At 36.9% G+C, this 27898-nt stretch overlaps 1 protein-coding gene across 1 annotated transcript in view; it reads right to left on the bottom strand.

Moving 5' to 3' along the window:
• Positions 1-1197: 1197 nt before the first annotated feature.
• Positions 1198-27898, bottom strand: part of LOC149299017 (protocadherin-15-like) — a 426255-nt gene continuing 399554 nt past the window's right edge. Inside the window, exons 37-41 of the mRNA XM_089486827.1 lie at positions 14906-14927; positions 14211-14249; positions 12248-12321; positions 12004-12139; positions 1198-1740 (exon numbers count right to left, since the gene is read on the bottom strand). Coding sequence (XP_089342953.1) covers positions 1198-1740; positions 12004-12139; positions 12248-12321; positions 14211-14249; positions 14906-14927 — 814 coding nt within the window. The remainder of the gene's footprint in view (positions 1741-12003; positions 12140-12247; positions 12322-14210; positions 14250-14905; positions 14928-27898) is intronic.

The raw sequence follows: 27898 nt of genomic DNA, 5'->3' as shown, positions 1-27898 counted from the left end.
GAACTGGAACAGAAACATTGAGGCAAAGAAGAGAGATAGTGGCCCTTTTTCCGTTAGATTAAATATGTCATCAATCTAAAGGGACCGGACCTTCATGGGGGATTGCTAAATGTCATGAAGATAGAAGATATCACTTAATTGAATACAAAAATTGAAAAAAAATGGTTTCACAGAAACTCCCTGAGATTAAAAACAATGCATTAATGTATGGTTTGATAAATGACTATAAACATGAATAATCACATTTGCCATGTATGTCATTGTTTTTTTCCAAAAATATATAAACTTTTTGCATTCCTCTTTGTTTTATCAAATAGAATATACAATGTCCTGCCCAAGGCTAAATTTATTCACCCAATGTAAAAGCGGCTTTTTTCACATACACACACAACAAAATATATTCTAGATTTCCTGGTAATGTGGACTAAATTAGTGAAATAAAAACATCAGATTAAGCAGCAGCCTTGATTAGTCATGAAATATTTTGCATTGCAGCATCGATCAACAGTTTACTCAACTAGGCTTAAAACAGTAAGGCAAAATGTCAATTATTGAAGAAAATAACAATGGGACAACCTGGGACACAAATGCAAAATAAATCTTTAAAATTATTTCATAACATTTATTCTATACGGAATGATTTGGGTTGTAAAATAATCAAATCCAATACCATGTGATATCTGATAGTGTCTTCCTTCATACACCAACGTGGCATATCAGCTTTTCTGCAAAATGAATAAGGAAAATGGAAATAGCCCCAACGGTCCAAGTGAAGATGGTAGTAAAAGGTTATAGGTTATATATAGAGATGAAGAGTCACGTAAGCATTCATGAACCCTGAGGTTTTTCCCCCAGATGGAATGGTATTTGCGTTCCATATGAAGAAAATAATTTTGAGGTCATTCGATTCCACAACTGTTAGAATCAAAAATATCAAATCAAATATATATTTGTGTGTTTTTTTTAGTGCGCAGTAAAACTACTCGTACAGTGTGGTACAGAGAAAAACACACAGTGAATTAGTACCAAGCAATTATGATTGATTGGAATCTGTAAATAGACAGTGCAACCTTGTTTCTTTGAGTTGAAAGAATGGAAGGATGAATTTATGTGCATAAAGTAAAATGTTCTTTTTTGTTCTTAACTGTGATCATAGAAAGTGCATTCTACTATAAATTGGATTAGAATATAAAAATGTCATAGTTTTGTCATTGGTATGTGAAGATTATTCCAAGGCCCCATCCATAGTTCATCGTCATCTGATTGTGTCTGGTCACTGTGAAATTCCGACGGCTCTTTGATATCTTCGTTATCAACTACTGACCCTTGTTCATCTGTGCTTTTCAATTTACTATCCCCTGACCTTGTTATGTTCGTAACCATCACACTGCCAGGTGTCAATGATATACTAGATGGGTTTGAGTTAAGTTTGATAGAGGCCCCTTTTGACAGTGTGTTCAACTGTATATTTTCTTCATGTGTCACCCCAAGTTTGTCAAGTTTTTTAAAGTGTTTTCCTAGCCTTGTTGGTGATGACATTTTTAAATTGTTGGTAAGGCAAGAACGACGGGTTCTAACCACAGAGCCATTTTGAGCAATGTAAATATTCCCATTGACATTGTTTTGAATGTTTAGGTGACTAAGGCGGTTCCTTTGGGATTCAGAAGTGCTGTCTTCTCCAGTTGAACTTGTTTCATATTCACGATCCACAACCAATTTGATTTTCTTTTTTCTGGCAATCTGAGAAAGATAAAAGAAATATGAGAATGATTGTACGGGGTATTTTTTAAAGAAAAATGCATGCATTCAAAAGTAGCAAAAAAGCCCCACTGCAAAATAGAAAAGTTGTGAAGCATGCTGCACCCCGACTCTCATCTAAACATCTTAAATACAAAATATACTGATAATGGTATCATTGTAAATTAGTACAAATCCTTGAAAATGTCCAATATATTTTTGCTGTTAATTAATTTAATTTGTAAATATATATATATATATTTTTACAGATTATTATAGTTATTTTGTTATTATTTTTATGTTATATATTGTAAGCATTTGGGTTGCAATATGCTTCACCCAAGAGAAGAGAATATCATATTTTGGAAAGACATCCTACCCTTGTATTTTCCTCTAACCAGGTGTTTGGTTTTTTTGTGTTTTTTTTTAGAATTAAGACATTGATGGTGAAAGAGAGGTGAAAAATGAGAGTTAACGATTATGCACATAGATTATATTCATAACAAACTAGGTATCTATTTCTCTTTAAGCACCAGAAGCAATAAGAGGACATTCCTACTGACAAATGGCATTCAAGGACAGGCGGCAGAAAATAGAGATATATTGTCACATGTACATTAGCAAATCATGCATAAAACTAAACAAGCCACTATGTTTTAAATGCTGTATAAGTAAAATGAAAACAGAAAAAATGCAGTATCTATATTTACAAAGTCATAATCAAAACGGAGAACTTCCCAGGTCAGGCTACCTGTGCTCTCCCTCTTTGGGGGGGCTTCAAGAAGGGGCAGGGCTAGCTGGCTGTGTAGGCGAGGCTAGCCCTGCATGGGGTGGGGCTAGGCGCACATAAAGGATGGGCTAGCCCCAGACGGTATTAGTAGGTGGGAAAGTAGGTGGGGAGTGGGCATGGTTAAATGTAGCTCTTCTGCCCAGAGAAAAACAGAAGGGACCCAGAGACCAAGGGAAGCAGCGCTACCCCTGGAGACTGTAGTTAACACTAGGAGAGTACCCAGGTATGGTCATAATGGTGATAAAAGTTTAGAAATAGATAAATAATAAGAATCACAGCTTCTTTCTATTCCATAAGCATACACACTGATTGCTGATGAGCTGTTTACTGTGTATCATTATTAAATCAGAGGCAATCAGTTCGATATCTGCAACTGATGTAATAAAAATTATTAATTTCCTGTTATTTACATAATTACTCACAGATTTACCTAACCTTTAAAACTCAAATGATGCTTCCAAACCCCATTTGTATTAAACTGAATATGTTGCAAACAATATTTGTTTAATTGAATGACTTTACATTTGAATTATTATATCAACATATATAGGGCTTTAATTTTAGCTGAATTCACTGAATCATTTTTCTACTCTACTGCTAACAGTTTGACAAATCTGTGCTTCCGATTAAACATAATTTTGTGAGAAGTATGTGAATAAATGGACTTTTAGAATTTAATATGTTATTATTGCAATATTAACTACCCTGGCTGCTTTTTGACATTCATAGCATTCTGTATGATTTATAAACACAGACAAAACCAATCTTCCACAATAAAACTGCAATATTATCTAAAATATTGGAAAAAATAGAGAAAGTTTTCATAGCCCATTATTCTATTTTTTTCTCCAAAACAGAGGATTAAAGAAATCCTGTTGCCTACAAATAGGTAAAAATGTGGGATATATTGCATTATGCATTGCATTTACTTGTAAGATTGTTGTCAGGTCTTGGGGATATATTCACTTAACACTGAAATTTGCAGAAATTCAAAATCTCACTGTACAAAGTATGCATTATTAAACGTGGGCTTTTACAGTTTAATGAATAACTTCCAGTCTAAATGTAGACATACAGAAACTAGGTGAAATAAAGCCTCATATCCAAGTCGGTCTGACTATATGGAGATACCGACCTGATTTCATGCGTAAGGCACTGCAGAGGTGCTCGCATATTTTAAACTACCAATGTAAGCAGATATTAGAAGGGTAACTTATTTGCATATAATTGCTGTTGTAGACAAAAGCTTTTTAGTACAGAATAAGGTTGCAGAAGCATTGGCCTGAGCATTCCATCTACATATGCCTGTTTCGATCTGCTTATATTTCACAGATAGAAATCACAAGGAAGTTTGCAAGAAAAAAATATTTCTAAATTTAAGGTAGTCAAGGAATGAAAACTTTTTATTCAGCTAAGGAGTGATATCCTCTTTTTTATTTGTATAACAGATGCTCTAAATGTAACCAAATGGTATATCCAAAGAAATCTCAGAAACCATAGTAAATAAAGGGTTACACAACAAATAAGGTCTTTCACAGCACTTGGCTTTTAAGATGAGTCTGTCAGAGCCATGCTCTAACAATTCAAGTGTAGGGTCAAAGCAAACATGGAATCCATCAGTTTCTTGCAGCTCACGGGTGAGAAGGGAATACTCTATTTTCAGTGATGTGGAAAATGAGCAGATTAAGCTACTGAAACTGTGAGAGGAAAAATGGTTTGATAACTAAGCAGAAAAGCAAAGCTACAAGAGGAAATCACAGACAATCCATTTTCAGTTTTGTAGCTTTTCCCTTGAATCTATGCAGTTTAAAGATAAAATACTCAGGAGAAGGCTGGCACTTTTTGGCCTCTGTGACAAGGAAAGCACCAGTCTTCGGCCCAATGTACACACACTCTCCTTAACACACATTTATGGTTACCAGGGTCAGGGCAGGTCTCAGTACCATGCTGCCCAGACAACTGAATCAGGGGGACACTGCAGTCCTCAGATGCTTACTGAGGCAGTGAAGTACAGTGTTCTATACCTGGACACCGCTTCAACTATTGAAAGTGCTCGCAGAATCAGGGCTTGTTGGGATCATGTAACGCAGTAGAAGGCTCCACACATGGAAGGTAGCTAGGCACAGCGGGAAAGGTTTGTGTGTCAGAGTACAATTTGAGTATGTGTGTGTGGGGTGTACAGTGTTGGACTGTGTGGATGTCAGTGTACAGTGTTGGACTGTGTGGATGTCAGTGTACAGTGTTGGACTGTGTGGATGTCAGTGTACAGTGTTGGACTGTGTGGGTATCAGTGTACAGTGTTAATATGAGTGTATGTGGGGGTGTTGGTGTAAAGTGATAGACTGTGTGGGATGTTATTGTACAGTGTAGAGTGTGTGTATCTGTCAATGTACAAGGTTAGATTGTGTGTCACTGTATGTTGCTAGACCACATACTTTAATTAATGTAGAGTGTTAATGTACATGCTGTTTAACACTCATGATCTCTCACACTCTCGCTCATGTTCTCTCAACTTCTTCTCTTGGCTTTTCTTGTTCTTCTGTCTTATTTTTTATCCACTTCTCCCTGTGTCCTCTTTCTACATCTGCATCTCCGTAAACCTGGCCCCCAGGTAAACTTCTGCAAAAGTGGTGAAGTGAAACAAGAGGCCATAATAATGCACATAGATTTGCGGAGAAAGAGATATGCAGACACGCTTCTCTTTCTCCATGAATCTGCCCAATCGGGGGAGAGGGTGTGTCCAGTGGCCCTCCTCTTTTGTGGAAGTGCACCTCGAGGCCAGAATAATGAAGAGGTACCTTTTGAGGAAGTTCAACGTGAAACCAGGTTCACAGAGAAACGGATGAAGCAAAAAGATGAGGGAAAAGCAGATTAAGAAAAGACAGAAGAAAGAAGAACAAGAAGTGGAGCTGCATGAAAGGAGAAGTGATCGGCGGAGAAGGTGGGGAGACATTAAGAGAGAGTGTGAGAGACAGAGAGTATGAGAGAAAGTGAGAGTGTGAGAGAGCCTGAATAAGAGTGAGAGTGAAAAACCAAGGAAATTGAAACAATAAATTAGAGCTCTTTGCTTGGTTTTCTTGGGGGCCACTCCTTGTTTTTGGACATTTGTACAAATTGAAGGAATTGGCAACTTTTGTAAAAATTTTATTTTGTATCAATTTTAATGCACAAGTCTACTAGCCAGTCACAAACTGTATGCAGAGGCGTATCTAGGGTATGGCAGCTATGGCTCTTGCCATAGGCGCCATTTGAAAGGGGGCGTCAGTAAGCGGCTTTTAAATGCGGTCTTTTTTTTTTTTTTTGATGCGGAGGAGAGAGAGGGGCACCTATCAACGGCTCGGTGCCCCTCATTCTCCTCCACGAGCCCTCTACCCAGTGGCGTCGCTACAGGGGGGCAAGGGGGGCCGCCCTAGGTTAATCCTTGCCCCCCTAGGTTAATCCTTGCCCCCCCTAGGTTAATCCTTGCCCCCCCCTGTTGCCCCCCTGCCGAATTTGGAATAAAGTCTCAATGCGACTTTAAATCCCGTCTGTTTTTTTTTTAATGCTGAGGAGAGAGAGGGTGCGGCCCGCGTAAGATCGGCAGCCAGGGCAACCGATCTTACGCGGGCCGCACCTCTAGCCCTGCTACTTAGCTGTGGGAGGGTCTTCTGTACTGCATAGAGGAAGCGGAACCTAGCAGAGTTCACGTGACATCACATGACTCTGCTCCAGTCCTACTTCCTCTGTGCAGTACCAGAGAACGCAGAGGGAGGCCGTGCCCTCTGCTGAAGTCTGTGAGCGGCATCGAGGAGCTGCAGTGCAGGTAATGGGGTTGGGAGGGTGTTTGAATGAGTATTCGTGATTGAGGGAATGAGTATATGAATGAATGAGTGTGTGTGTGATAGCATGGATGTGTAAGTGCTGGAACCTAGGCATGATGGGACTGTAATTGATGTTAGCAATCACACTCCTATAATGCCAAGTCAGCCAGTACATTGTGTATTGATGGTGCCAGCAGTATGGGGTCTGCACATCACTTACAGCCACCCTGTACCAGCATGTACTGGCTGACTTGGCATGATAGGAGTGTGATTGCTAACAGCAATCACAGTCCCATCATGTCTAGGTTCCAGCATTTACTGGTTGGATGTGTAAGTGCTGGAACCTAGGCATGAGGGGACTTTGATTGCTTTTAGCAAATACAACTCTATCATGCCAAGTCAGCCAGTACATGCTGAAACCTAGCTAGCTGCCCCCCTTGTGTATTGATGCTGCCAGCAGTATGGGGTCTACACATCACTTACAGCCACCCTGTACCAGCATGTACTGGCTGACCTGGCATGATAGGAGTGTGATTGCTAACAGCAATCACAGCAAGCACAGTCACATCATGCCTAGGTACCAGCATTTACTGGTTACCTGGGTATGATAGGAGTGTGAATGCTGTGTGGGCAGTGTGGACGCTAGGGCTGGCTTTGGGGTGTGCAACCTGTGATCTATGCCTGTAATTTAGGGGGTTTTAAATATACCTTTTAATGACGTGTTTTTATGTGAATTCTAATTGATCTATACCTGCAAAGCTGGGTTTTTGCGTTATTCTGTAGATCCATATCTATATATTTCCATACATTATTTATGTAGACCTGAAAATACAGTGTTTGTATGTCTTATTCAGTTGATTAATACCTGCAATGCTGTTTCCATGTATTTTTTTGATCTATACCTGCAGTGCTACGTTTATATATACTATTGTATTCCTGCAAATACAGGATTTGTATGTCTGATTCTGTTTATTTGATATATACCTTCAGTGATGAGATCACAAGTGAATTTCAGTTGATCTATACATGCAAAGCTTGGTTTGTGTGTTAATGTGTTGATCTATACCTGCTATCGGCAACTGGGGCTGATATTAATATATATGGGCAGCAGGGGCATCAATACAAGGGGCAAAAACACTAAGGGGAGTATAAATGACAATGCAGTGTGAAAAATCCATCCTGATGTAGACGTCTGTGACGTAGATTGTGTCCTGCTGTTTGTGTGTTTTTGGTTATCAGTGTAGCAGAGCCTGTCCTCGGGTGTGTGTGTATAGGTGTTGGTGTGGCAGAGCCTGTCCTGGTGTGTGTGTTCGGTTGTCAGTGTGGCAGAGCCTGTCCTAGGGTGTGTGTTTGGGTGTCTGTGTGGCAGAGCCTGTCCTGGAGTGTGTGTGTTTGGTTGTCGGTGTGGCAGAGCCTGTCCTGGTGTGTGTGTCTGGGTGTTGGTGTGACAGAGCCTGTGTTGGTGTGTGTATTTGGTCATCTGTTTCCTGGCACTTAACTTACAGTAGGAATTATTTAATTTATATTTATCCAGAGATAAAATGCCCTCCTGAAGTTGTAGTGACTTCAGGGGACAAAACGTTCAAGGCCCTGAAATCATTTAGTGGAAAAGTTATTTATTGTGTTATAATATTTATTTCAAGGATTAGTCACACTCAATTGTGGCTTCAGGCTTCCCATGTTGAATGATCAAGTATTATTTTAGCCCAATAACAAAAGTATAATTCCAGTTTGACTGTGGTATCTTGTGCGCCCCCCCTATATATTGTTTCTAGAGTGGCCACTGCCTCTACCTCCGTCCCGGTGCCGCCATTTCATGCTGAGCGCCCTAATATGACGTTATATTTCGGCGCTCAGCAGTGAAGCAGCGGGCACCAGCGAGCGGCTTTTAAACACTGTCTTTTTTTTTTTTTTTTTAAACGGAGGAGAGACAGGGACGCCTAGCAACGGCTTGGTGCCCCTCGTTCTCCCCCGCATTAGAAAAAAAAAGACAGCGTTTAAAGGCCGCTCGCTGGTGCCCGCTGCTTCACTGCTAAGCGCCGAAATATGACGTCATATTACGGCGCTCAACAGTGAAGCAGCAGGCACTGCAACAGTGCAGGAAGACAGAAGACTCCCGTCGCTGGACCTCAAGGTGAGAGAACTACAAAGGGGGAGAGGAAGAGGGTAGTAGGGAAAGGGGTTAGAAAGTGACAAGGGAGGGAGAGGGGGTAGTAAAGAGTGTGAATTAATGTGTGGAAGTTTGGACAGGGGCACAATTTCAGTGCTTGCCATAGGCGCTATTTTCACTAGATACGCCTCTGACTGTATATGTACCCTTTTGAATTGTGTTAGGGTGGATGGATAATGCATTTTCACACACATTTCAATTAAAAAACAAATGAGAACACACTATAATGCAGTTAATAATATGTACCTGTAAATATCTGTAAAAAATTGGGTTATCAGTATAAAGAAAGCATAACATGTAGAAATCAATTTAACTTTATCTATGGCAGAAATAAATTACTGCAGAAGAGAAATGTCAAAGACTTAAAAAGTTTTTAATAGGATCACGCAGAAGCACTGCAAACAAAGAAATTCTAAATTCAACAAGTCAACCTACTATTCTTTTTCAAAATGATGTGTTGTCACCAGCAACTTCAGAGTCAGAGTTTGAACTGGAACCATGCCCAGTGTCATGTGAGTCTGATTGTTCAGAGGATATCCTTTTACTAAGGCTTTTACTTTCATTAGAATCCTGCATGTCGGAAGCCATTGAGGCATGTGATATATCATCTTCCTCCTGACTGGCTGATATGATACCATTTTGCTTACTGACAGAGGAATTTTCTTGGCTCACATCATCATCTTGACTGTTGCTTTCCTCATTACTTAGGGCATCGGCTTGGTGACTGTTTACACTTTGACTCATTTTACTATTAACTGATCTTATGGACTCAGATGCTTCACTTTTGCTGTCATCATCTGTATCCACGTGGCTGTCAACATGACTTGCTTTGCTGATATCATCCTTTTCTTCATCTTCCTCCTCTGACCCTGACTGTGATTCTTCCTCTGAGTCCTCTCCTATTTTACTTTGTATTTCACTATCAACAAAAGACTTTGACCTAGAACTTGATTTTGAACTACTTTTTCCACTTGTCTCAGATGGTTCTTGGCTGGCTTCATCACTTAAAATACTGGAAGCGTCAGTAGCATGTCTACTACTTTCTGATTTCTTCTCTGAACTTCTCACAGATACTTTTGATAATGACTCTTCAGTATCAGATGGTGATATTTCTTCATGCAAGCTTGATTTTTCTGAATAAGCGCTTGCTGATTTCTTAGAATCATCATCAGAATCTTCATCTGGTGAGTCTTCCTCTTTGATATCTACAGATTTTGAGGACTGGGTTTCTTCATCCGATTCACCTATTGTTTCATCTCTTTCCTCATCTGAATCTACAGTACTTTCATTGGTTTCATCCTGATCTAAGGTTACTTTCAGATAATCTTTATCATCTGTTTGGGATGGAGGGACACTACTTTTCACAGATGATTCATCAGACACTGTAGATCTTCTCTTCTCTGTTTCTTGATCACTTTCTTCTGGTTCACTTTCAGCTGTAACACTAATTGAAATCCCAGATTTGCTCTCTTTTTCAGACTCGCTTAGATCAGAATCTTCTTCATCTTTCTCACTTTCCACTACAGATGTTTTGGTAGAAGAACTTTGCGATTGTCGCCTTTCTTGAAGTCTTCTAGCTATGCTTATCCGTTTTAGGGCACGATCAAGCTTTCTTGTGACAGAGGGTTTATCAGTTGATTTCTGAAAGTAACTTCCTTTAATAATCATGCTATCATCACCCTCAACTTGACGGGCAGAGACCAGCTTAGCATAAGCAGAATCTTTCCCACTACCTTTTACTTTCTGAAGTATCATTGGGAAGATCCTTGCCTTCTTCCATGGAGAACGATGCATCCCCTCTCCAGCCTCAGGAGCCTTATGAGCACTAACTGCTACACGACTCAATTGCATAACTGCTTTCAGTTTTTTTCTTCCTTGACTAGGCCTAGCTACACCTTGCATGCTAGCTCGGGATGGTCCAGGTCTCCCTGGCATTCCTCTAGCCATGGGAAAACCTGGCCCCTGACCTCTACCTCTCCTGGAAGGAAGTCGGCCATGAATTCTTGCCTGGAATTGTGGAAATTGATCGTGATTAGCAGAAGCACATTAACTCAAACTATATACAGTATATTTTAAAGTTACTCTATTTGGCAACATTTTAACTTTGGCATCAGTTTAGAAATTATAGCTAATCAATTAAAAAAATGCAAATTGTAATACATATTTGCTTATAATACATGCCCGATTCAGAATCAAAACAAATCAACACGCTCGGTAAAGCATTATTTTTTTCAAACAACAAGAAAGAGGGCAGTTCTCCCACAATATATTCAAACCAAGCAGAACGTTTGGTGTGCTTTTAAAACATAATGCTTGACAGGAAAGACTAATAGTGCTTGTACACTACACAAGTTTTGCATGTGTGCATGCTAAATTCCAGGCATGATTAAGGCAATACACTTCCACTGGAGTGCCATGCTCCTTCTTCCTTGCTGACCACACATTCAGAAGTGATCACCCATTACTAAGACAGGGTGACTCTAATGTCGTGAGATGGTTCTTCATTATTATGCATTTAGTTTTTAACATTTGTGATTTGGATCTTGCAGCACAGCCTTTTCATTTGCTGTCATTTTTAAAATAATCTGATTTAACTTTCATTCATGCTAAAACTCTACAAAACATTATACGTGCTACATAATGAGGACTCTTACCTAACATTTCTATACCTATTGTAAGCTATAAGGTGCTTTTCTACACATAACATGGTAACAAATGGATTGTTTCCAATATATATATATATATATATATATATATATATATATATATATATATTGTTTGTATTAAAGGCAGGTTCTTAGTGTTTAAAAACATATTTGTGTATATTTGTTTAAAAAAATCAGTTTACTAAATATCAGAATGCTATTTACATTAAAAGGTAATGGTGACATCAGGACATTTGCACATTTTCCCTGTTATGCTTTTTTACTTTAAAAGCTTGAGAATAAAATACAGTGCTATATACAGAAATCTAGGTTAGAACTGACAAAAAAACTTCTCATTTTGTTCCGATAAATGTTCTTTACCTGTAGTCATGAAGGATGCCATTTCTTTCAGTCATGTAATATTTAGGGTGACTCTTTCTGGTCAGACTCTGCACTGAGCTGATTCTTTATGGCATAGCCTCTTTAGACTTTCATTAATCAGTTGGTTAGGCTGGGTGGTTAACAGTGAACCACTGAATTGCTTCAGTGGAGTCATATGTTTATCTAGTAGATTGGGCTAAGATAACTAGAACCCATACAAATAGTTAATTTGTATGGGTTCTAGTTATCTGCAGCTCCCTAAAAATTATATAATGGAAAACTAAAACTGTTAAAAACACAGCATGATATTTATGAAAATGTATTTTTCATCGTATACTAGTATTAAAAAATGTTTGCTGGGAGTTTTCCTTGATTCTAGAGTTAATAGATGTCAATACAGCACCTTTAAAACTTTTTCATATGGTACAGTAGACAAAATAGCATCTTTAAAACTTGTCAAAATGCATTCTGTATACTTACATCTCCTTCGGCTGTAGGTCCATGTGGACTGTAATAATAACTGCCATCGTTCTCTACAACCACTTCCCCGTACTCTTCATACATGCCAGCGGGTGACAGCAACCTTCGACGACTTCCATACTGTGGAAGTTCATACCTAATGTAACAAATGATCCCATTAATATAGAGTGAATAGCTCTCACACAATAGACATTGCCAGTTTTGTGTTTGTGGACTGATCATAAACATTTCTAAAATTACATACCCATGTTCATAGCTATAATAGTCTTGTCCATAATACTCTTGACCAGGATCAATACCAGATTCCATAGACAATTCCTGTAGAGAAAAGACAAATATATAAGAATTAATAATCCAAAGCACCAAAGTCATTAACACAACAGCATTTCAAGATTTCAGGTGTAATATAAAATTTCTCACTGCTAAATCAATATATAATTTTAGATTTTGGGAGATGATCAATGTTATTTACCACAGTTAAATTTTTAATAACAGTAGTTTGTAAACACTGGTAAAATAAAGTCGAGCACCATTAATAAAAGTTGTGCACAAAAATGGATATTACTATCATGTCTGCTTGCCAGGCTGATGTATGTATTATACCGGTTGTGGTGTTACTTCCACTTGCAGCTTCTAGTGGTCACTCTCTTGTGTTTAAATAATCCCACAACTCACGGTTACTGGATAATTCATGAACATTGCATTTTCAATAATTTGGTTGTGATACTAATAAAGGCTAACTACACATTACATGTTTTTTGTATTGGAAATTAATCAATTCCTTGAATGTTTTTGTTTTTTATTTTAGGTGAAACAATCATGGATTAGTACTGCCCTGTAAGCATAATGGTATGGTTATTAGCTGATGAATAGGTTACAGAATCATAGTACACTCTAGGGCATCTTATGGAAAGGGCAACTGAAGGTTTGGATCATAGTGCTCAATGCTGAGTGATTTTGGGACACAGCCATTTTTTGCTATAATTAGAAAGGACTGACGGTGCAATTTAAGCTTCAACTATAAAAAACATACATCATCTAGATAGTATGTTGTCACTGTAACTCTGTTCATTAAAGGGTATCTCTCATAAAAAAATAATGTATACGTCACATTTACAATTAAGCTCTGCTCCACATTTTTAGTAGGTAAGAAGTATGTATTTTGTGATTATTGTATATCTGTAATAAATAAAGAACTCAAATCACCTTTGTTTCCCAATGGATGGGAGTCTTAAACATTCTGTTTGGGCTATGTCTCCTCATCTCACTATTTTTAACCATGTTTAATCATGATCTCCTAGCTTACATTCTCCCACAGCTTCTATACTACCTGCATCATCTTCACCACCAGAAGCCTACACAAACTAGACTACGGCGTGCAAGCTTAACATAAATTCCTAGGATTATCAACCTTCCTTTTGCTGAAACGTGTTATGTTTATTATATAAAAAAAGGGTAAAGAGACTAATTTAACTTAATGATGACCATACCCTGCTTCTGGTTAGTAAGATATTATGACGCTGTCCTTTTGCTGCCTATGGAATTGGATCCTGTCAACCTTGTAACTCATATCCTTGTGGTGTAGTGAGGTATGACACTTCCCTTTATTTGCCGTGTCATATCTGTTGTGTGTCAAGTGCAATAAAAATCTCAAATATTACCACATGTGTTTCTTAGAATAAAATATACTAATGTATTATGATACCAATGTTTCAACAGCCATAAACATGGGTCTTCGTCAGGATGAAAATGGCACTACAGGCCTGTGTCAAGTAGAGACTTATGTCATACTTGATATCTTAAGTATATACTAATTCAAAATGGTACAGAAAAGTGTTAGACAAGATTTGTGCCATTTAAAGCAATGCACAAACATAAAGAGCATCCCCAGTCATTTTTCTTTACACTCCCTAGTGGATGTAGATATGAAAAAGCAGGACAAGGAATTGTGTGGTCTCCTCATAATTATTAGAACTCGGCCATGTTTCTACTTAGTGATTGATGCTCTAGAACACGGCTGTTTGCGACCTATGACCCTATTATAAAAACTTCTACCAAAATTCAGAGGACCTAAGAAAATAAATTAAAACTAATTGTAAACTGTATTTACATGAATGAACACATATTAAAAATGTATGACATTTCTGGTTTTTTTTCCTGTACACTTTTATATAACAAGTAGAATGAGATGAGATGGTAATTTCTACCTCAGGTTTGAGAAGAGAGGGTCTCAGCAATTGTTGTTGCTTTTTTGTCAGAAAATACAGGGCGAAAGAGAAGCAAGTACCAAAAAGAAAGAAAGAGAGACAGATAAGTTAAAATAAGATTCTGTGGAATTAAAACACTCTTCTGGTTTCTGAAATTATTTTCCGTTATTACAGCTAAAGGAATCCCACGCTAGTAGTAGAATAATGTTTGACCCCCACCTAAGATACTGAAAGACCAGACTCCTAATCCTTTTAAATCTCCCCATATTTCATCTCTTTTACATCAAGTGATAATAACACATAATCTTATAGAAGAAGAGAGACAGGAACTTCATGTAATATTTTTAAAAAATATTTTAAAAAGTGTCACATGATGTATATATATAAAGCAACCATAATATTAAGAGCTTTGTAAGTGCTGCTTATACCTGGTAATGCCAGATAATGTTCTATATTACATTTTACAAATTAACAATTTTGTTTGTATTTTTTAAAATACATATTTTGTGAAATTATATGACATTATTACCTTGCTGTAGTTTTGAAAGGTATAATGGTTTAATCAAAACAGTGACACTTGCCAATGAAAGGTTTAAAGCGATGGGACAACTCTGTAAATTACAAAGTACCATAATGACTAAAACTATAACCATCTACCGAAATCAATTTAATAGAAATGAGAACGTGAATCCTACCTCCTGATGTGCGTATCCTCGCCTGCAATCGAGATATGGACATTATTAATAAAAGCAGGAAAAAAACACGTAGTGAATTGAAACTATACAAATATTGTGATTCAACATTGAAAAAATGTGTTGTTTACTATGCTGATATACAATGCTTTATTACAATACAATAAATTCAATAAAATAAGATAATTTAATGCATATTTGAACTGACCCTACCAATTAAATTTAACAGGATGGGTCTTTACCAATGAAAATCTAATTAACAAAAAATATTTGCCAACAGTCATGGTGACTGTTGTACACAATAACAAAAAGCCAGTAAGGATCACGTTGTCACGCTGCCTGCGATACTAACATGTAACACAATTGCTACATTCAAATGTGTTGAGCACTGGTCTGAGATAACACCGAGTGTGATATGTCAGTGCTTCTGCAAGAAAAGAATGCTGGAGTTTTGTGAAAAGTAGGCTCCACAGTGCTGACAGATGTAGCCACGATATCCCGTGCTAGGCCTAAGGGCTAAATTAAAATAACAAACATGACACGACAACAAGAATTGTGTTTGAAACGGCCATGGACAATTTTTTTAACTTTAGTTATTGCCACACATAACCTTCAATTCAAACAAAAGTCTGTTAACAGGGGGGATGACTATCAAAACTGAAGATCAATAAATAACATAAATAAAAAACAAACAAATAACATACACTGGAAAAACCCTCTTAACCCCTTCATACCCCTATAGACGTACCGTGACGTCCAAAAAACGCCTAATTAAGAAACCCCTATGGACGTCCTGGTACTTACAGCCCTTCGTGCAGCGGCAGGGATGTGTCGTTTCACAGCCTGGACTCCCCACTGACAGCAGAAGCCGGCATTGCCGGCTTTCTGCTGTCCGATCTCCTGTAACAGCTTCCGGCATGAAAGCCGGTAAGCTGTTACATTGTAAACTGCCCGATCAGTTTCAAACGCGCGATCGGGCATTCCCTTCCGGGTTGCGTCACTGCTGACGTAACCCGGAAGGTCATCGGAGGACAGAATATCCCCTGCGGGGATATCCTGCCCTCCGATGAGGCACAGAGACGCTGCGATCTCTATGCAGGTCCTCACAGGTCCTTGCTATCGGTGCAGGGGGATCGCGGGGAGGGGAGTGAGAAACCATGTCTCTCACTCCCCCTCCCGTCCTGAAAGAGAAAAGCTGGGGGGAAAAAAGTTAATTAATTTAAAAAATAATATTAAATAAATCATTAAAATAATAATATAAATAATACTAAAAAAAATTATAATGTGAGCTGTGATGTCATTGTGACATCACTGGCATGTTCAGGAGGTCCCTAGGAGGACCTCTAACCATTTCTGTGTAAAAAAAAAATTTAAAATAAAATAAAAATTTAAACCCTGGGATTGAAGGGGTTAAGCTTTCCAGGCACCACACCAATTTAGGGAAGGACATACTCGGATGCCTGTACCCAGACCCAAATTTTCAAGATCCACCAAGGTTCCCATCAAATGTTCTCACCACAGCATTAACCCCTTAGATACCTGGCAAGCTTTCATAGCACCAACTGAGCCCAGTGAAACAAACAGGGAGGGAAGGAGGGAGGGAGGAACAACACAAGGTAAGGTGACAAACAAAATTGTCCCCACTTTAGCAGCACACGTCATTAAAAGCCTCCCACTAACTCCAGCCCGCCATACACTTTAAAATAGTGTCGCCATGCCTCGCCCTACTTGGTATCCCAGTGAGGGCTTACCCTGGACTATTCTGACCCCCATGCAGGGCCGTAGCAAGGGTGAGGCGAGTGAGGCCCTCGCCTTGGGCGCAGGGGCGCACAGCCGCCCGATCAGCAGCTGCAGCCTCCAGGACTGGTTGGGGAGATCACAGATGCACGACCGATAAGCAGGGCTGGTTGGGGAGATCACCATCCCTCTCTAGGGCAGTGTATGTGTATATGCGTGTTAATGGGCAGGTGTGTGTAAAGGCAGTGTATGTGTATTTGTGTGTTTATGGGCAGGTGTGTGTAAAGGTAGTGTGTAAGGGCAGTGTATGTGTATATGTGTGTTTATAGGCAGTCGTGTGTAAGGGCAGTGTATGCATATATTCATGTTAATGGCTAGGTGTGTGTAAAGGCAGCGTGTATGCGTAAATGTGTGTGTAAAGGCAGTGTGTAAGGACAGTGTAAATAAAATAACCTCTGTTAAAAAATAGCTGGTGGGCACAATTTTCCATTCTTGCCTCAGGTGCAAAAGGCGATAGCTGGGGCTCTGCTACCACGGGCTTCATTACCAGTGCAGTGACAGCATGTGAAGCTGGTTTTCATGTCACTAACCTGATAATTTTGTCATATTTAAGTGTTAAGTGCCCCCCTTAGAAGCTTGAATGTAGCACCCTGTGTGAGTGTGTGGTGTTATACTGTCTTCCTTGGGAGTGGAGTGGCCTAACTTTCTTATAGGCTTCCTGTCTTGTCCTATCTGCAAGCTGCCTCTAAGTGGGTTGTCACTACAGTAATATATCTTGGCTGCTAAGTCACCTAATGTAATAAGTGCATGTAGGTCTGTAGCAGTAGCATCTTGAGAGTAGGTTGATTTACGGGGAACAGGGATGTGTATGTCATTGTTTAACCTCTTTAACACTGGACTGTGAAAGTTCCATGACTTTGTAATTATTTAAAATCTTTAATGCAGTATGGGAAAGTTTCCATTGCTTATAAATCACCACCAGTATCATGGAACCTTAACCCCATATAATAAGTTATGACATAATTTTAAGTTCCTGTTCACAAACTGCATAACTGCAGATGGTCTATGATTTAAAGGTATTTATGACAACTACTCTTTTATACATGTCACAATCTGCTAAGCTACAAGTTGGGATCTAAAAACACAAGAACATAACATCTATTTATATCTTATTAACAGAAGGCCTTTAGACACTTTTTACTGATTTGAAGTCTAACGGATGTTAAGTCACTTTATTTTGACCTCTCACTCACCCCACCTGAGTGATTTAGAGTAAGGGGTGTAGGGTAATTTAATTTTTCTGTTTACCTCTCAAAAGATTTAATGGCATTTCCAAAACCCTATTGCTCTGTGCAAGGGATAGGAGTTGAGGAGAATGGGGTGGGCTGTATTCCTCTTGAGTGTATTATGAATTGCCTCCCAACCTACAGCACATGGGTTGGGGAAGAGAGATCCGATCATCAAGCATTGTTGTCCTTGCCATCATTGGACACAATATTATTGGACCTAGAACCTAGACCCTGAATGGTCTGAATTGTGCCAGCCCTTCCCTGGGGCCAACTCAGCCTTTGCTGCAGGAGAAACCTCTCAAGTTTTTACCTTTATGGCTGTCTTCTTCAACTGCTTACTCCTCTGCGCCTCTCTTGTTTTTTTATATTTATTATATCATCAGTTCCACAAACATAATATAATAAACCACCAATTTTGATAACATGGGAAGAAGAGAACTAAGCACAAATGCTTATGCACTCCAAAGGAATCAAGATTTAGAGTTTGTCATTTATATATGTGCATACAAAAAACTAGGTTAAAAACAAAAGTTTAAAAGCCATTTAAATAATAATTTCAAAGATCAGATATAAAACATCAGCTAGTGTTTGTTTTGTTATTTTTTTTCCTCCAGACTGCAAACCTTGAGTGATGTCCTTCACAGACTACAGTTGGGAGAGCTCACTGGCTACAGCTGTTGAAGATTGCATCAGTGCCAAAAAATACAATGAACTAAGCAGGTCTGCCATGCCAAGAATGGGACGCATCATGGATACTGAGTATTTCTAAGTTCCAGCTCCAAAGAGAAAGTCAGAATGACCCCTGGCATACCAAATTATATTAACTCCTCCTGGTTTAGAAGGACCGTTCTTCCAAAGTGCAAAAAACGCATAAATTATTCTTGCCACTGATTCACTGCTTGCTGCATTCCCCCATGTATTTCCAAAATGGACAATGTGAAAATGTAAAGTGACCACGTGCATTAAAGTGGAGATGGTTGGCTGAAGTACCCCTTAAGGACAATGGGCGGTCCCTAAACCCATTGAAAATAATGCATTTTGAGGCCGTACATGTACGGGCTTTGTCATTAAGGGGTTAATAGGCCACAACTACTGTTATTAAAACAATGTTCCTGCCCTGATCCCGCCCTTTAAGATACCTGAACAATCAAAAAAATCTGCAATAATACCTTAATATAGGGAATGTTCACATGGTATACACATATGTTTACAATTCAAATACGTTGCTTGTTAAATTTAGATTTTTTTCGTTTGTGGGTAGTTTTGTTGTATTTGGGAATGTGACATTTACAGTACTTGTCTATCCATCATGCGTTTATCTTCTCTGAATTGTAAAATTGGATCTTCTTTTTTTGAAGATATTGAAAATATGCTGGTTTTTAGTTACTGGACAAAGTTAGGGTACTAACCCTAATTGTTAGGATTTTAAGGATGTAAAGAAAGGGGTGTCTATAAGGAAATTTTTTACCAGATCAGCAAACTGTTAAATTTGACATCACTTACTTACCTTTTTCTAGAATATGCCGTTGAATATTTCCATTAAAAATCTCTGACCATATTTAAAAAATGTTAAATATACAAAAATTGTTGTAAGAAAAATGCTTACATTTCATAATCTAGTGATAAAAAAAAATCCACAAAGGAGAAAAACACAATAAAAGCACAATATAAAGTGTAGGTCTATTAGTAGAATATTAGACTTTGCTGACTTCCAAAACAGTTTTGTAGCCATGACTAGTCTAACCTTATAATCTGTATGACACGTATGTAATAATATTTGATGGTATCCTTTTCATTTTATGGCTCAGTCCAAGGACTACTTTCCACTATTAGCATAAAACAAATCTGGCAGGTTTGCAGAAAAGTAATTCCTACGAGTAAATGATCTGTGTCAAGTTTAAACCAAAACGATTAAAGTGGTTTCTAACATTTGCTATAGCTGCGAGCAGTAAATAAAATGTTAATTCTCAAAAGGTAAATTATCTTTTTACTCCCCTTGTTCTCAGTATCGTTGGTGTAGAAACACTCCCTTACACAGGTGGTCACAGTAAAGTGGAAACCTGGGAACATTAATTTATATGGAGATTCATTTCAGACTCGATTTCTGAAAAAGCATATTATTCAATCTTCCAATAAAGCACAAGTGACAAGTGCCTAAAAAAATACTTCCTCAAGAATCAAAAGAAATGTGTCTGTATAATTCTTGTCAAACATCCAATAAAGATATATAACCTGTGAGTTGAAATACAGCTTCATGCTACTCTAAGGAGACGCACGTTTTATGTCCTGTGGCATAATGTCTGCCATTGCTTTCCTTTCTATAGTCAAAAGCAGCAGGATTCAATGTGATGTAACTATAAAGCTACAATGTAAATGTTTGTGTGTTTTGTATATATCTCTTCAAAAGAAATAGCCTAATTTTAACCTTAGAAATTTGTTTTTATCTTACTTTGTTGCCTTAGTCTATAAATTTTTGGGATTGTCAGCTCAAAGATATAAGGTGGATTTTCTCTAACTTAATTGGTGGTTTTAATTGTATATAAACTAAATCATTCAATCTGTGGGCTTTGAAGATATGAAGAAATATATTTTAGAGACATGACACAAAATGCCATATAAGGTGAATCCTTCTCACTATAAGATGCATAGTTCCCAACTGCCCACATGTAGACCCAAATTGCCCTGTCCCTTTACCCTGAACTGGTGTTTTTGGTTTCTAGCATGTGTTTTCCAGGGTGTTAGAATAAATACAAACGAAGAAGTGATTCCTCACTCAATCCTCTTGGGAAGGCAGTTCACTCTTACAAGCATGGGATGAGTATAACCTGACAAGCTGTCTTGCATATATCACATTTTAGGTGCTTAATCATGTTTGAAGTATACATGTGTTCGACAGAATGGCACAGTAAAAACAATGTCACAATTACATTTATTTATGCTGTATAAAAAATGATATGAATATAGTTCATACAAAATTCTAAAGTATTGTTCTTTACTTCAATTGTTATGTCATCAGATCCATCCTTTTTGAAATGCTGAGGGGGTACTGACGAGGCTTCCTATGCATTTGATGGTCCAAAGTACCTAAAGTACCTATTAACATAATATCTTGTGACAAATCCGAGAGTTTTGAAATAGAATAAATATACTAAATATATAATTGATTGATATTGTTGTTTTTTATTAGTTGCTTAGCTAGTTATCTACATACAGACTAATATTATTTATTATTAAACTGTTCCTTGATGGTTTAACATTCTTTTTTTTTTTTAAATATAATTTATTTATTTTTTAGAATATAAAAAAGGAAAACATACAATATCACACAAATCATACAAAGTTTGGAGATATATGCAATTTAAAAAAGCGTACAGAAACGTACAAGATGTAAAGGATGTACAGAATCAAAATTTTCATCTCTTTGTATCTTAATTTGATAGTTGTACGGTAGGGTACCAGGTAATACGTTATACCAAACCAAACCATTCACTACACTGACGAGGACACATCTACATACATGTGGCGGCAGACTGGAACAACAGGACGTGGACATCCATAACTATATATAAATAAATAAGTTTCAAGACACTATACCCATTGGGGTCTTTCACAATAGACAGATAAAAATGCGTTACTGTGTAAAAATCAAAAATCAAGAGAGATCAAATACAACAATAATATATATGTATAATGCCAAAAGAGAAATAATTACTTGGATAAGGAGTCAAAGGTTATCTAAACAAGACTCCTCCATGTACTTCAGCCATGGGGACCATACATGATTATATTTAGAGATCTTTTGGTTTTTTATAAAGAAATATTTTTCCATCTTTGCCTGATAATTTATTTGATCAATTATTTCCTTCCAAATAGGAGGTTCAGCTCTCCTCCAAGCTCTCGCTATACATAGTTTGATAGCCAATAGAATATTGACTATTAATAATTTTTGTGCGTTCTCTGGAAAGGGGAGGGACAAATGAAAGAGCCAAGTATATGAGTGAATAACAAATTTACATCTAAATATATGAGAAAAAAGTTTCTCAACTTGCATCTTGATATTTCCCAGCTTAGAACAGGCCCACCATATATGGAATTGAGTCCCCTCCTCATATCCACACCTCCAACAAAAATTAGAATATAAATTGGAGAACTTATTTAAGCGGGAGGGAACTAGGTACCAACGATGAAGAAGCTTAAAAAACATCTCTTGAATATTAATCGCGTGTACCGCGTTCCTGACTTGTGACCAAACCTCGACCCATTTTTCGATAGAAAAATTAACATTACAATCATTTTGCCATTTCCTTACTGAGAGGGGTAGTGCATCAGGTTCTTGAGTATCTAAATGTATTGATATCAAGGATATTAAATTTTTCTTATAATGTTTACTAATAAATATATCAAGTTCTAAAGGTGGGTAAACTGTCTGAGTATTCAGAAAATGCATCAATCTAATATACGTGAATAGTTCGTTTTCAGGAAGTTTAAATTTAGATTGAAGCTCAGAAAAACTAAGGAATGAATCATTTAATTTTAAATCACCAAGTGTACAAATATTACTTAGAGTCCAATTATTAAAATTAATATTCTGGATATAATAATTGAGGACCTTTAAGGGTGTAAAAAGCGTAAAATGCACATCTGGTTTTTCGGACCTTCTAAATTTATAGCTTGTTTTTAAAGCATCCAATATAACTTGATTCGGAAAGTTTAATTTTTTCCAACTAGATGGTCCAAGCCAAGAAAGATTAATTAACTCTTGTTCATTAGTTTGATTCCGTTCACAGTATAACCAACCTAAATTCAAATTCTTTTTGATATTCCAATGTAATACATGAGTAAACATTACAATATCATGTAGTCTTCTAATGTCTGGAAACCCCAAACCCAGATGTCTATAGCTTCTCTTAATTATTTTCTGGGTTATTCTAGCTCTACCCGCTTTCCAAATAAAAGATAAGAGCATTCTTGAAAAGTTGTCCAAAATATATGCCGGGACCCGAAGTGGTATTATCCTGAGGGGATATAATATTTTAGGAATTAAATAAGATTTAACCATGTTAACTCTTCCCAACCAGGAAAATTCTACTAATTTCAGTTTTTCTATTAAATTAACAAGATTATTCGCTACAATCTCATAATTGCAAGAAATTAATTTTTTCAAATTAAACATTAACTTAATTCCTAGATAATCCAAGGACTCCTTTGAACAATCTAGATGGTGTTGTTCCTTAAGATAGGTCTTTTGAGAAGTAGGTATGTATGCTGAGATAGCCTGTGTTTTTTGAAAATTCAGTTTATAATTAGAATATAAACTGAACTCTTGAATAGCTGACAGAGCTGCAGGGACTGATACCTCAGGACTAGTCAAAGTAAGTAAAATGTCGTCTGCATATAATGTTATTTTAAAAGTTTGCTGATTAATGTTCACCCCTTCAATCTCTTGCATAGATCTAATTAGGATCGCCAGAGGTTCAATGGTTAGCGCATAAAGTAGGGGAGCTAGCGGACATCCCTGCCGGGTACCGTTAGCGATATTAAAAAATGTTGAATTCAGAGCGGGGCCTGTAACCTTAGCAGTAGGTGTACTATATAAAGCCATTGTACTTGTTTTAAAAAACCCCGAAATCCCTACTGCATCTAAAGTTGCACTCAAAAAGTTCCAGCTAACCCTATCGAAAGCCTTCTCGGCATCTAAGGCCAAGAAGACTGAGGGAACACAAGTATAGTGTATCTGAGCGATTAGGTCTAATAATTTCCTGGTATTATCTTCCCCGTTTCTACCACTGATAAATCCTGATTGGTCAGGGTGTATCAGATCTGATATTACTTTACTTAATCTATTTGCTAAGATTTTAGAATAGATCTTTGCGTCAACATTTATCAGCGAAATCGGCCTGTAATTAGAAATAAAACAAGAATCTTTCCCTGGTTTGGGAATAGGGCAAATAGACGCTTGAAGAAAATCTTTGCTAGCAACACCCAATTCTCCCATCTTATTAAAAAATCTCAACAGAATAGGGGAAATCAACGGGTCCAGAATTTTATAAAACATTGCTGTATAACCGTCTGGACCAGGAGATTTCCCGTTCTTTAGGTTTAGAATGGCTTCTTTTATTTCGCTTAATAAAAAGGGTCTATTGATCTCTTCTACTTTTTCTCTAGATAATCTTGGTATTGAAAGCTTACCAAGAAAGGACCTAATACGATTAAGTGAAACATCTCTTGGTCTAAGATTGTATAAAGATTTATAATAATCTCTAAATGCTTCTGCAATTTGTGATGGATCCAAAATTACTTTCTTATTTACTATTAATTTTTTTATTTTATGTCTTGGGACTGCTGACTTAATTTTATTTGTTAACCACTTATTCGGGCGGTTACTTTCATAGTACCACCTCTGTTTGTTATTCATAATAGCTCGTTCTAGTCTCTCATCCAATTTAAGTTTGATCTCCTTCTGGATTGATGTTATTTCATTAGAAAGATCCGAGGTGGGGTTTAATTTGTTATTACGTTCAACCTTTGCAAGTGCTATATATAATTCAGCAATAGGTTTACCTTTCTGTTTATTAATAAAGGCATCAGTTTTAATTAAATATCCCCTTAGTGTACATTTAAATGCCTCCCATAAAGTAGTTTCCTGCACAAATCCGTTATCATTTATCTGAATAAATTGCTGCGCTTCTTTAAGAAGATTTTGTTTACATAAATCAGATTTTAAATTAAATTCATTTATTCTCCAACACGGTCTAATATTATATTTAGTTTGATCCTCTAAAGAAAAAATAACAGGTGCATGGTCAGACCAAGAGATGTTTCTAATCGAAGAAGATTTGCAGTTTTTTAAAGATGATAAATTAGTATAAACTGCATCAATCCTTGAATATGATAAATGTCTTTTAGAAAAAAAAGTAAAATCCTTTTCAGAGGGATGTTGTATCCTCCATATATCAAATAGATTATAGTTTTCCATAAGTGTAGACAATCTCCGAGGTATGGTCCCTGCAACTCTGTCATAAGATCTATTATCACTTGATCTCCTGTCCAAATCAACATCAGGAACACAGTTCAAATCGCCACCAAAAAATAAAATGCCCTTTTTGACTTCTTCAGTTCTTTTAATAAGTAATTTCAGAAATTTTACCGAGTAGTCATTTGGGGCATAAAAATTAACCAATGTATAGACCATATTATTTAGTTTACATATAAGAATGACATATCTACCTAATGGGTCGCATTCATGAAAAATATATTCAAAATTAATCTCAGCAGACAGAATTATTGCTGCACCCCTTTTCTTTTTAAATGGTAGATTAGATGAGTAAACAATGGGATACTTTTTAAATTTCCAATAAGTATAACCCTTATGGTCCCAATGAGTTTCCTGAGCAAAACAAATCAATATTTTTTCTCTGACTAACATTTCGTATAAATATAGCCTTTTTTGAGGTGTATTTAAGCCTTGAGTATTTAAGGTCACTAAATTGATTTTTACCATTTTCTTTTAAACTTTGCCCCATAGTGTCTATTCAGCAACAAGAAACGACCACGATCCATCCATCTGCCGCCACACAAACTAACACATTTAACACTCATACCTGAGAGATACAGCGATCTATGCATCTCCAGCTCTGATACCAAAATAAAATCAGAGCACAATCAGGTGGAGGCGTAAGGGGGAAAAAAGGAGTGGCGCTAAAATAAATAAAAAAAAAAAAAAAAAAAAAAAAAAAAAAAAAAAAACCAGAATGGCACAGTAAAAACAATGTCACAATTACATTTATTTATGCTGTATAAAAAATGATATGAATATAGTTCATACAAAATTCTAAAGTATTGTTCTTTACTTCAATTGTTATGTCATCAGATCCATCCTTTTTGAAATGCTGAGGGGGTACTGACGAGGCTTCCTATGCATTTGATGGTCCAAAGTACCTAAAGTACCTATTAACATAATATCTTGTGACAAATCCGAGAGTTTTGAAATAGAATAAATATACTAAATATATAATTGATTGATATTGTTGTTTTTTATTAGTTGCTTAGCTAGTTATCTACATACAGACTAATATTATTTATTATTAAACTGTTCCTTGATGGTTTAACATTCTTGACTGTGTATATAACCAAATGACTTATCACATTATGAAAATCTTTAGGGGACTGGTACCACTAATACTATTGCTGAGTTTCATTATCATTAATACACTTGTATTGACAACACCATAAATAATGAAGGTTGGAGAAAGATGTAGCAGAGCTCAGGAACTATTGATTATGTTCGCTTTAATTGAAATAATATGCAAATCATGGACTACAGCAGCAGGTGCAGGTCATTCCGAATAAATGAGCTAAAAGGTGAGCAAGATCTCAGTTAAAATTCCCCACCCTCCCCAAATATTAAAATTAAATAAATGTGTACCTTTATCGTAATATGTCTACCCTTTTTAGGTTTTCTGAAAACAAGAGGAAGAGGAAAAAGCCATAGCTCTTTCTCATGATAATATTTTATTTCACTGCCTTAATCACAGATAAATAATCTACTACAGGATAAATCAGAGTTTCAGGGTACTAGGGATTTGAAGAAAACTTCACACCCCATATGTTAACTCTTATACACAAATACTCTTCTATTGTAAGTCCATCTTCTCTCTCCCTGTGTCTCTTCTCCACTCTTTTCTCAATTCTTCCCATTTACATCTCCAGCATTGACGTATTTATGTGGCCCAGGCCAGTAAACCCAGCACCTAGCAGCATGCATCTCCTCTATGTTGAGCAATGGGATATGGGCAGGAAGTCGTGCTGATGTTGGTGGTCCTGCTAATATCAGTGGGCCGCCCTGCTGACATTGCAGGTGGTCCCGCTAACATCGCAGAACAAACGTCATTGTTGGAGGGAAAGTGTGTGGGGGTGCTACAACGCCACTCCACGACCTGGAGTTTTCCCGTAAGGGCCCAGAGACCTGGAGAAGTGGTGCTTTTATATATTTTATTTATTTATCTGGGCCCTTGGTTTTTTGTTTATGTCTAGTTGGTTACTACAGTAACGGGGACAGGGCTTGTCTATCCTGTGTATTTTTTTCACATCATTGTAAAGTTTGTAATCTCATAAATTAGTGTGTTATATTTACTTTTATAATGTACCCATATTTGTTGAGTTTTATCCATAGATGTATTGATGCAAACGTTACCCTATTGAAAAGACTGCTGTATCCATATCACAGCAGGAATTCATCCCCGCTACGCGCAGATGCGGTTTTCTTATTGGTGCTTTCAGTCTTGGCAGGCATGGCTGACATAACGTGATGATTGAGTAGTTTGGGCTAGTTTAGATTGTGTAGTTTGGGCTTTGCATAACTTTTACTTTGAATGCTTGAGAAAATAAATATTTAAGAATAAAATAAATACCTAGCAATTTTAATATTATTCTAAACTTGAGTATGTGTTTACTTATGTATGTTAATTCATGCTGAGTAAATACAGAAATATATTTTGAAGCACATTCATAAAACATCTTGAATTAAACATTTATGTATTAAATGATACTCAAGACATCATTCAAATCTGATATAAGTGGGTGTTATTGACAACTGATACATTATTTTCAAAAATATTAATACAACATATATTTAACTATATTGTAAAGATTTGGACAAACTGACCAGGCATGTCTTCTGCATTAATATTGAGTTTGTATTTTTTCTTCCAATATGTAATATTTTATTGTTGTTATTTAATAATTTTGTATCAGAATCAAATAAAAAAGAAAACAAAATTATAAATAACCAAACCGGCTAGTGAGCATAGAATAAAACCTCACCTTTTTTTAGGTAAATGCTTCATTATGTTCTCCTTCTTTATAACTTGTTGTAAAAAACATATCAACAATACTTGATTATGTACAAGATTGTCAGGCTCTAACTGGATTTTGTTTAAAGGACATGAATGTTACATTATAAGTTTACCTA

This window comes from Sceloporus occidentalis, unplaced genomic scaffold (genome assembly GCF_023333645.1).
Source record: "Sceloporus occidentalis isolate IW3139 unplaced genomic scaffold, rSceOcc1.0.p SCAF_30, whole genome shotgun sequence".
Classification (NCBI taxonomy): domain Eukaryota; kingdom Metazoa; phylum Chordata; class Lepidosauria; order Squamata; family Phrynosomatidae; genus Sceloporus; species Sceloporus occidentalis.
Note: the sequence above shows the minus strand (reverse complement) of the source record. Positions and strands in the feature narration are given on the sequence as shown.